This window comes from Mytilus californianus, unplaced genomic scaffold, assembly GCF_021869535.1.
Source record: "Mytilus californianus isolate M0D057914Y unplaced genomic scaffold, xbMytCali1.0.p SCAF_6, whole genome shotgun sequence".
NCBI classification, from domain to species: Eukaryota; Metazoa; Mollusca; class Bivalvia; order Mytilida; family Mytilidae; genus Mytilus; species Mytilus californianus.
This window is the reverse complement of record NW_026262712.1, coordinates 45,912,937-45,924,703: the sequence shown is the minus strand read 5'-3', so window position 1 is coordinate 45,924,703 and position 11,767 is coordinate 45,912,937. Positions and strand designations below refer to the sequence as shown.

At 30.2% G+C, this 11,767-nt stretch overlaps 1 protein-coding gene across 1 annotated transcript; it reads left to right on the top strand.

Moving 5' to 3' along the window:
- The first annotated feature begins 4,625 nt into the window (after nt 1–4,625).
- Nucleotides 4,626–11,658, top strand: LOC127706442 (paired box protein Pax-6-like). Its single transcript, XM_052211079.1, has 5 exons — nt 4,626–4,822; nt 9,527–9,664; nt 10,161–10,321; nt 10,563–10,718; nt 11,195–11,658. The coding sequence occupies exons 1-5, from the start codon at nt 4,699–4,701 to the stop codon at nt 11,426–11,428; spliced, it is 813 nt and encodes a 270-aa protein (XP_052067039.1). The 5' UTR covers nt 4,626–4,698; the 3' UTR covers nt 11,429–11,658.
- Nucleotides 11,659–11,767: the final 109 nt, after the last annotated feature.

Below are 11,767 nucleotides of genomic sequence, written 5' to 3'. Positions count from 1 at the left end.
TCATCTTTTTCATATTCATATAAGCAATAAACACATTTGAAAATGTAAAATAACTCATTGTAAGACACCAATGTAGCATTATTCAAGTTATAGAAGACGAAGAAAAAGAAAGAAAATTTGTTATTATTGGATTTGAATCACAAAACGAAAACTATTAATTCTATTTAGAAAATCAAATCGGCAAGCTGCCAGCCATTAAAAGTTGTTCAATGCAACATATATGCTATTTAACCTGTGCATGGGAAAAATAATGTTGGCTTATGAAATAATATAATCAAGGACGTATATTAGATGTTAGTTATACGTCCTTGGTATAATCAATTGGAAGAACAATAAAAAAGAAATAAAAAAAATTTAAAAAGCATCTCATTGTCGTTCACAAGATAATTTAACAAGATATCATAAAATAATAAAACAAATATTACAAGCCTTTTTTATTTTTTGTTAATTATCTCTCCAGTATAAAGTACGTCATGCCACTTATTTTTCTCTACGATTTTCGGTTTAACTTTTGACTTTTTACAGTAATGAGATATTTATGTTCACATTACCAATTTTAAAGACCATTTGTTTTATATAATTCGTATAATGTAGGTAGATTTAATATGTCATCTATCATATCATAAATAATAATTGGTATTTATTTGGAAAATAAACCCGTTAAATTACTCCGAATTAGTGATAAAACGAAACGAATGATCACTTATTGGCAACCGTTGAGTGTCTTGTCAAGATTACACAAGTGTGTATATCTATGCTGATTTGAAGAATTGATCAGTTTATCATTTTTAACGTCATTTATAACTATTCCATTGGTGGCATATATATAACCATGGCTTAAGTATACTTTAAACATATATATAGCGATAAGCAACTTATTAAGCGATGAATAACTTTTTAAGACTTTTAAATTCGCTCGTCGCCGTTAAATCTTGACCCTTAACTTCACTGTAACAGTCACGATTTGTGTCTTAGAGATTTTTATTGCCATAAATCCTAAATAAATTGCAAATTAGAATTCGATAAATCTTTTTTCTTATAAATCATATAACTCATTGACAGCCATAAAATTCAAGTATAAAAATTTATCAGAATTGCGCAAGGAACGAACCTGGTACTTTTAATTATTTGAAAATAATATTTTTGATAATCATAATTTTCATTATCATTATTAAATTATCGATTACTATACATTTGTATTTTCTTAATGTAAATTGTCAAAATTCGGATCGCTACTTTTCTTTTAAATCCAACACAATGCAAGGTATTTTATTTAAATTGTAAATGAAATAGTTATTTAGATTTAAAGACATACATTTTATAAATCAAGCAAAATATCTAAGTCATAATTAATTGTTCTTTTGATAATTTAAACAAAGTAAACTATCTAGGTTTTAGCATTGCTAGTAATTTCCGAAATGTTTGATGTTTAGAATGAAAGGCACTGTACATTAAACTCTCAATGAGATTTTCTATGATTGTCAGGTCCATGCAACCAAAGAGGGAAAAAACAAGGTTCTCAATGGATTTCATGATATCAAGGCCTATATTATCAAGACATAAAAAAAATCTGTAATAATATATAACCATAGATCTACAAATAAAGACCCAGACACAAACCAGTATGGTTATTAACATTTATTTCTTTAAAATAAGACTGAAAAACATTTAACGTCAATGTTTTATTATGTATATATATATTTAATTAGAGGATTGGTTGTTTTATTCCTGACTTATTACGTCATTGTTTTTAACTAAACAGTATACGTGCCATTCTGTGCATGACATGTGTTTTGTGCTTTTAATAAGTATTTTATTTTGAAAGAGTTCTGTTCCTATTCAAATTGTAATGTTTAAATTATTTGCAACATTTATTTATTTGTTTCCTTTTGAAGACAACATTTAGGCCTTTTATAGCTTTGTATATTATATCGGTTTTGTTCATTGTTACTGGCCGCACGGTAATCTGTAGTTGGTTACTAACTTCGTTGTCCTTTTGATCGTCAGTGTATAGTCGTCTCTCTGGTCATCATGCCACATCGCCGTACTGTTATATAGTCCTGATATTTTTTTGTAATTGATTTAAAATGTCAAAATAAATTGACTAAATTCGAGAAAAAAGAAGAAAAATCAAGATCAGTTTTGTTTTTGTTAAGGTGGATTGTCAAATGAGGTCCACGTGTGACATAGTTAATCCCTAGAATAAAATAAAGCATACCAAAAGGGCAACGCATAAGCAGTTACTGTATTTCAATATATTGAAAATACGACGTAATAAAATTATTATATAAATATAAATGTGTGTGTTTAAGCTCTATATGGCCTGTAACATATTGGAACCGTTGGTCGCACTCTTAAGCCAAGCTTAAGAAGCTACATTGTAGATGCAACAAGACCCTCTCTTGACTCCCAGTATTAAGTCCATTATTTAAAGATGAAAAGTCTTTTAACTCATGCATAAATACGAGAAAGCGAAATAGAACGATTTAAATTGTGTCTAGCTTTTTTATACTTAAAAGTTCACATTTTACAATCAAATTATAACAAAATTAGAGATTATGGTGAGAGTTGACAAAATCGTTTTGATTTCGATCAGATTAAGCCTTGGAAACATAGAGCGCAGAGTTTGACATACTAAATATTCAAGTCGGATAGGTTATTGTTATAACAAACATAATATTAAAAGATCTATTTTGTGCACATATGCGCTGTATATCTCCTGTTCTACAATTCAATGGAACTTGGCCTGTTCCAATTGCATTGGGTAGAAGATTGAAATTTGTATTGACGTCATAAGAAGAACTTTGATAAGTAAATTTTCAAAAAAGCTATTCACGGGCTGTATCTAATAGTTTTTCTACAATACATTCACAGGCACTTGTCTCAAAAAAAAAAAATTCCTATATACCTTAATATAACAGTTATATTAAGGTATATAAGAAATTTTTTTTTGAGACAAGTGCCTGTGCAGAAATAGCCTATCATTAATTTAAAATATTTATACTGATTCAAAGTACGCATCAATGAAATTATGACCTCCAAAACTAACCAGTACTAATAATAGATTAGATACAGGGTTCAAGTCTATGAGACAACAAACACAACGACACATAAAATGAAAATATAATCTATAAAATATGTCAAGCTCTACATCGCCCCAAATCTTAAAATTAATTTAACAGAGAGAAATAAAGATTTGATATTGATACCAGAAAAAGACAACTACAAACGAGGTATCTTACTTGGGACATGCATATTGACATTTGGTGGGGTTAAACTGGTTTTTTTTTAGATCTCAACCTTTACCACATGCAATAAAAACAGAACTTAAAAAACTTTTTATTCTATAAGACTTGTAAAATACATAAAAACTCAAGAAATGTAATAAAAGCGTATAAATTGCCCGTATTTACTGAGAGCTATCTCAATGTTCTTGATATGCTTATGCCTCATACACTCTATTATCGCCCTTCCCTTCGCATATATCACTCAGCTCAGTCGCTCAGACTTGAGCAGACATTATCAGCGACGTCACAATGTGTGGGGAGACGTCATCTTACGTCAAGTGTACAATTGTCAAAGGAAGGGGGAATGATCAGTAATAGACCGATAAACAGATTATCGAGATTTCTACGAAAAGAAATCGTATAATAACAGCCGCTCGACACAGTTTGAAACATTTTAGCCTGTTCGCTGCACTCACTCGCCAAAAAGGTTCACATTGTGGCTCGCGGCTGATTTTTTACGATATCAATGGGAAGAAACCCCGATAATCGATACATATCAGTTGTAGCATGTTTTCATAAATATATAGGATTCCATACAGCAGTTTCATATAAACAGTACAGGAAAGCACGCTCTGGTGTAATGCCTAAAATATATGTATAGGAATTCAATGAGCTTCAAAAAACTCATTGTATTCCTGCTCTATGGGAGAATTCATGTTTAGCCTCAAAAATACAAGATGCAATGATTGAATAGCTGCAGTATATTGTTAACCAATAGTAATACGCCTATTTTAAAACACTAAGAATGATCTGAATGGCCATTCCTAAACTGACCTTGTAAAATGAATTGAATAAAAATAAGTCATCAAAGAAATATCTGCAGATATTTTAACATCGAAAAAAAAACGTCTTTTTTAGCTACTTAAGTTAGATGTCTTTTTCACTGTCAGCAATTCCTTTAAAAAAATGAAATACTATAAAGTAATCCCTTGAGACACCAAAACAACAACGGAAATGAAAAAAAAATCATGATTCGTAATTATTACTATAGTATGCAGAATTGTAAGCGTTACTATACACAAAAATTAAAAAAGCATGTCATTTATATGTCATCTTTGTATCATATGAGGATTTGCCCACCTTTTCTCAGTAAACTTTAGAAATCACAGAAGCACACAGGTATCTCGCAACAAGGCCAATTTGAATAAATAAACACTTCAAATTCTGGCCACTCCGAGAGCAGCAAAAGGAACAGTATAACTGTACAATTGAAAATTTATGACTTATGTCGCAAATTTGTGTAAACAACGGTAATATTTATTGAGAAAATTCTTCTGAAAATGCTACTAATGGATTAGAGGGTCTTTGTACCAATTTGGTTTGATCTTATGGTCTTATAAATCAAAGAAAATTACTTTTTAAAGAAATCTGGTTTTTAAATATAACCTACCAAACATTTTGTGATTGAAAGATGTTAAAAATGAGTTCAGACGAATCTCCAGAAATGTGTAAAAAGTTTGTTACCAAACATTCGATAGATTCCATCCTAAGGAAGCCTTCAATAGATGATGGTGGAGTTTCAGATGATGTTTTAGGTAGGCACTTTATATATTTCAATAAAATTTTTGTTATAGTATTACAATTTTTCATGTTTTTGGTGTAAAACATTTTATGCTTTATATTTTATGAATGTTGGTGAAAACAACATCTTATTTTTGTTTTATTATTAATGAAAATGAAAAGAAATGGGTAAATGTATATACAAGTGAAAATGTCAAAGCATTATTAGCATTGAATATTCCTGCATAATCTTCAAAAATGCACGTAAAGTCAAATAATAGGGGAAGCTCTCAAAGTATGGTTTCACTGTAAGAACAATTAAGATGAGATGTTTCTTTTTTAATCCTTTAAAAAGGGAATTCTTAAAAAAAAATTGGCGTTTATTTTAATCAATATACGAAAACAGAGCATACGAACGTCCACCTTTTCTTAGGGCTAATGCATATTTGATATTGGCTCAGTCTTTTTTTTCAAATTATTTACTGAATTAAGTCTGCAAAAATGGAAAGCGGTCCTATGACAAATAAGAAAAAAATAATTCTTGTTTACAGCCATATATACTATGCAACTTTCGAATGTACTGGAAAATAATTGCCCCATTTTCAAGCATGATTGCATCTTAATGTATTTTATAAACCGATAAAAACCATCTAAAAAATGTTTTGCAAGTTTTTCAAAGTAAAATATTTTTTTTGTTTTTTTTTTATTTAAGAAAAACCTTCATTGCATCATTCGATCTTCTTGCGTAGGTATCCCTTCATGAATGCTCTGTAATTATGTAATACAGTAACGCTGCCTCTCACGATGCCAATATCTATGAAGTATGCTTAACTCTCATACATTTTGGGCTTCAGCATATATTATATAAAAGCTTAAAATCCTCCAAAACATAACTTCATGCACGATTAGTCGAAGACAACGTTCCTTCTGTATGCATCTCACGATGTCATTTTCAGTTTCTTTGTAGTAAGTGTCTAAATATACATGGAAAGTTATGACAAAAGTAGATACATTGATTTAGTTTGTGGTAGGGCTAATTTCCCTTGTATTTGTTGCACTTACAGGATCATAATCTAAAATTTGTCAAATCCTATTGGAAATTGAAAATTACTCAAAAGTCTTTATCATAAACTAAATTTTTTTTATAATATTTCAATAAGCTGAAAAAGTCATTCAGCATCACATGTTGCTGTAAAAGGCATTTTGATTAAAAATTGCTAATTTTACATGTCTTGTAATTTTTTTACGGAAGACGTCGCTAACCAAAACGAATAAATTTGTGTTCGAATTCAATTCATAGCTTTACATCTAACATAATTTTGGTTTTGGTCTACAATGTCCTACTTATACATTTTTGAGATAAATAATCAAAATTTGCCAAAATCCGTCAAAATTGCGGTTTTGCCCTATCTTATGATCAGGATTTTATAATTTAGTTATCTGTTCATAAATACGCCACAATATTGTAAGCACTTTATAATTTAACACACATTGGGCTGTGATATTGTGAAATAAAGTAAAAACGAGAGACTTGTTGAACATGGCCCTGGTTGAAAATCAGAGGTAATTAGACCTACCTCTTTATGGTTGTCCCAGTACAGTGGCACTGATTAAAGACATTTTTGTCGACTTGTAATTAAATAAAAATAAACGTCATTAGTAAAGGGTACTGTGAATTTGGGAATTCGTCGATTTTGAATAACGATAGTTATATGTACTATCTGATAATTTTTTTCCGTTTTCAAAGAATGAAAATGTGCATTGCATGATGTTTTATTGTCATTGAATTCTCTTTAATTTATTCGAAAGCAATAGAGTGTTATAAATTGCTTCGGTGTTTAAGGGTATAAATACGAATTATAAAATATAATCGTCTCAAATATCGCTTGGATCTGTTTATTGCCATGATAAAACCTGAAGAGTTTGAAGTTAATATAAGAATTACCAATATTTCATTTCGTGATGTAATGTTTAAAACACTTGCAATAATTTTACGTAAAATTATGGCTCTCGATTTCCTGTACTTGACCTAGAATGATGAGCAGAAATTCAAACTGTAATTTATCATTATTGATATAAAAAGATTTGTATCTGCAATATGTTATCTGTCTGGTCGAAAATATGAAATATTGAATGATTACATGACACATTTGGACAAAATTTAATCATCATCCTAGATAATGTTTTTAAGGAAAAGAAGGGCCATACTTTTATGTAAACTTATGTTCGGTATTTGAAAACTCCCAAAATGATATAAAATATCCATCAGATGTTTTTTTCAAAATGATTTCTTAAGGACTTTTATTCCTGAATATAAATAAAGGGAGATGCGTGTTGTGGTATACGTCATTGAGGCAGCAACACAACGAGAAATTAAAAAAAAATATATTGAGGGCAACATAAAGTCTTCAACATTAAACATATGTCAATCTATATATTGTCATGAGTCTTTAATATTTGTAAGTGTATTTAAAAGAAACAATTAAAGATTTGTTATTAGACAGCAAACTCTCAAATTAACGAAAATTTTTCTGAAATAACATACGACAACTGTCGACCAAGTTCCTTTTGAAGCGTTTCCTATTGCCAAGAAAATCTTACAATGTCATCTGTCACGTAATATCTGTCTCTCCGAGTTGTTTGCATGCAATATAATATTTATACCACGAATATTTGTTTAAAATCTATTATCAACGTATTAAATTGCAATTAACGATTATGAAAAATATTGCATAAATACCATTGACTGCAAATCACCATGTTCAAATATTTCAGCCATTATGCTAACATTTTCAAAATCTGCAGATAAAATTGCAGACACGGAAATACTAAATGATTTTATGTAGTTATTTGTTTTTTTTTTTTATTTGACTTTTCATTACGTATGTGTGTGTATTATAAATGTTGTCAATTTGTTTGATGATTTATTGATTTGCTTGCTTAATGGTTTGAAGAACAACATTACTTATTAGTTAAAACAAATTGAAAAATATGCTTAAAAAAACACTTCTGGCGACTCTTTCTTTATTTTATATTTACGTTTACTTTCTTTGTGCTTTCCAAAAGATTATTTATAATAATAATAATAATAATAATAATAATAATAATAATTGATTTTCCAAATTTCCAAGAAGGTCAGATTAAAAACAAATATACTGAAATTAAAATGTTTTGAATTGATTTTGGATTTCAAGTAAATCCAAATAAACCAAATGTCTCTTCGTTCATATGTTATAGGTAAAATGATCATGATTATAAAGGTGTTTTTAAATTTGGACCAGAACCACAACAGACACATTCTCTTAACACTAAATAAAAATTTCGTGACAAAAATCGGACAATATCAACTTCACACCTGGGCGTAAATAGTTTCGAACCTTGCACCTTTCGGAGCCATATCTTTTTAAAAGGTATATTAGTTCATTCATATTGGACGCAATATTTTATCTTATCTAGAATAATTGCAATAAATGAAGTTTTAGTTTTATAATGTTTAAACCATCAAAGGCCATGATGAAAAAGAGCCCTTTAGACGATCTAAGCAACGTCTTCCGATTAACACTTGAAACGGCCATTATGGCGATTTGCAGACGATCGTTTACAGAACCAATTAAAGAATAAAAGCATGTACATTATGAAGATATTAAATGAATTTTCTCTCAAAGAAAACCAGGAGATTATATCGATAAGGGTGACCATGATAGCCGCTATAAATTACAAATAATATTTTCTAAGCGGATATTATTTGTTTTGCAAGAGGTAAATTATAAAGGGTAAAGGTTAGACGACGGTGATCACCTGGCATGAGCGTTCAATGATTAGTTAGAAAAAGTGCATTATCAAAATACTCAAGTAGTCTTTATTTGTTTTATATTTTGCCAAAATCATAGTTTAAGCTTTGTTTAGCACAAATAAAACATGTTTAAGTTATCTTTTTATTAAAGTCATATGTAGTGTGTACAGTTCTCCTTTTCGACTAGAAAGTACACAATTAAGTGACCAGAAGGAAAGCGAATTATAGAAAAAGTTTGAAATGGTTCTGTGTAAATTTATTAGCTCCTTTTTATTATTAAATACTTTGAGGAAATAGATGAGAAAATGCCAGTAATGTCAGTCGACAATGTTAATCTTGATTGTTATTAAGTCTATGCACCAATAAAGATGCATAACCGATTTTCATTGATCGTCAATAAATTTTGATAAATATTCATACGACTCATTAAGAATGGTGCGGATTTATGGATAGCATTGAAGCCCTAGAATAAACAGCACAGTAGCTCAGTATTTCGGTATTGACATGTTCATGCAATTTGTAGTGATTAAACTGATTTTGAAATCATTTGAAAATAATAAATGTTACACCCACCACCCTGCCCCACACATCCTTATTCTGAACTTGGATTACTTGTCTGATATCTTGGCTGTTGTTTGTTATTTTTTATTTTGCATCTCTCCAGCTTCAGCTTCTATTGTTTCTAAGAAATCAAAATCCAAAACTTTTGAACTCATTCCCTGAAAATTTTGGTGTTTTTGTCAGTTGGTTTTTACTTAGACCAGTTTTATATTGAGGCAGCGACATTTGCGTTTGGATGATAGTAACAAAAATATAAACCTCTTTACTCGTATCAACTTCAATGACATTAATAAATAAAAAAATACATTAATATAGACTCGAACGTGGTGATTTTTAGGAACATACATATATTATGTATTTATGATTCCTGTTTTGATAATTATAGGTCGTGACCTGTCGCCAGTATCAAGGACATCCGGAAATGATCAGGAAAGCAGCGAGGAGGAAATAAACTGGAATGACATACATGGTTCTGACAATGTATTAGATAGAGAACATATCGGTGACAGTGAATTATATAATGGTAAAATATCTACAATTTTTATTATTTAAAAGTGGTTTTATTGTAATTATTCTTTATGCAGAAATTTGCCAGGACGTTCGTATGCACAACAATAATATTTTCCCTACAAGTTAGTTAAAACTCATCAAAGATAACAGGCTTATAATTTGGTAAGCCAGACGCGTGTTTCGTCTACATGAGACTCATCAATGGCGCTCGAATCAAAACAGTTGAAGCCAAATTAAGTTGAACAGCATTTATAAGCAAAATACGGCTAAGACAATAACGTTTCTTGTCAGCGTAATAATGTATTTAACATTAAACTATATTTACTGCTTTATTTTTACGCGAAAGAAGTATTATCAATGTTTAATTTTCCAAATGTTATTGTACTTAAACAAAACTTAAGATAATATGGACGAGAATTTACAAAGCATTCACTCGAAGATTCTAAACAGACGTAAACTATGCATTAATGAATTGAAGAATGAAGTTCCTGAATTTCCTGTGGTTTCAGATATGAGTGATAACAGTTACAAGAAACGACGTATTAGGACAACATTTAGTGCAGACCAGCTACAGACATTAGAAGATGTATTCCGAGTAACTCATTACCCAGACGTCAACACCAGAGAAGAACTTTCACAAAAGACAGGTTTACCGGAAGCTCGAGTACAGGTATGTTTTTTAAATTCAAATTACCAAAAAATGTGTTTGAACTTATTTACAAAATTCACAGGCAATTAGTAAATTTTATAGACCATTTCTTCTGTAAAAGTAAAAACCACTCCAATATGTAAGGGAAATAATATATATCAAAATCTCCTTTGGACGTTATTTGTACACTTATAAGTCTGTCTAAATAAATATATATAAAAGTAGATTGATAATGTTTGTAAGTCTTTTTTTTTCTATGTAGATTTGGTTTCAAAACAGAAGAGCAAAATGGAGAAAGTATGAAAAACTTGGAAATTTTGGAGGACTACAGGGGCTTACAGAAACCAATTATGTTCCGGCACCAAAGTCAAGTATTCCACGACAAGATGAGCTGGCACTAGGCTTAGATCAAGCACAGGTATATTAATATATGGGAATGATTCTATCTACGTTGTAGTTTACTTTCATTTGAAACTAAAATAACCGGCAAAAGCATATATATAAAAAGACTCTAAGGAGAACTTGTACTTCACTTCTTTGACTCATCAGAGTATTAAACATTCGAACGTTATATATATAACGTTATTTCCTATTTTACGGTTACATATATATATATATAAGTTAATTCATATGAGATATAAACAATCTCTGTTATTCCAGTAAATTTATTATCAGTTATAGTTAAAGACCGGTACACTAGCAAATACGTGAAATCTAAACTTAAAGGAATCTGATTGTAGTGCAGGATTCCACAGTTTCCTTCTCGTATAAAGTGCCAAGGCCAATATATTTAGAATAGTCGTAACGTTATTAAGCATACCTGTGCGTGTTTGTGTGTGTCAGTGTGTGTGTGTGTTTAATTCCCATTGTTGAAATTTTCCCACATTTTTTCAGGTAAATAGAAAGGTAGATTGCAAAAACGATGATGAACAAGATATGCCATTGAATTTATCAACGTCGTCAATGCCAATTTTTCCTTCATTTCCATTTTATGGGTTGGCGCCGTTTCCGTTTTACACAGGTTGTCATGCACCAGGTGAACCCAAAAGATCAGGAAGCATTGCTGCTCTTCGACTGAAAGCACGAGAACACGAGGCGGCAATGGAAATGATGTTTCAATATAAATGAGAACTTCCTGTTTTTTTATAAAGTCAATCAGATTTGATATGACTTTGTGTATTAGTAAGACAGGAATGACACTCGATGTGCAGGATTATTGAAGCTTTTCATCAACTTTGTGCAAATCTGAACATATTTGCATACAACCCAAGTTGTGGTTCGTCGAAGCTAACTGTGATATTACTTTTGTAAAGTAACTTGTATATGTATATATAAAATAAATATTTTCTTTTTTTGTATTTTTGGTTTTAAATGTAAAATATATTGAGTATGATTTGTCCTCAATTACTGAATTACTGCTTCCCTTCAAATCCATCTACACTGCTACCAGTTCCCAAGTAATTGGTA

What these genes read in the sequence shown, in the direction of transcription:
- LOC127706442 (XM_052211079.1), top strand. Translation starts at nt 4,699, where the DNA reads ATGTTAAAAATGAGTTCAGACGAATCTCCAGAAATGTGTAAAAAGTTT. An exon ending in TGACAGTGAATTATATAATG is followed by an intron (nt 9,665 to 10,160) that starts GTAAAATATCTA and finishes CTGTGGTTTCAG; the next exon opens with ATATGAGTGATAACAGTTAC. An exon ending in TAGGCTTAGATCAAGCACAG is followed by an intron (nt 10,719 to 11,194) that starts GTATATTAATAT and finishes ACATTTTTTCAG; the next exon opens with GTAAATAGAAAGGTAGATTG.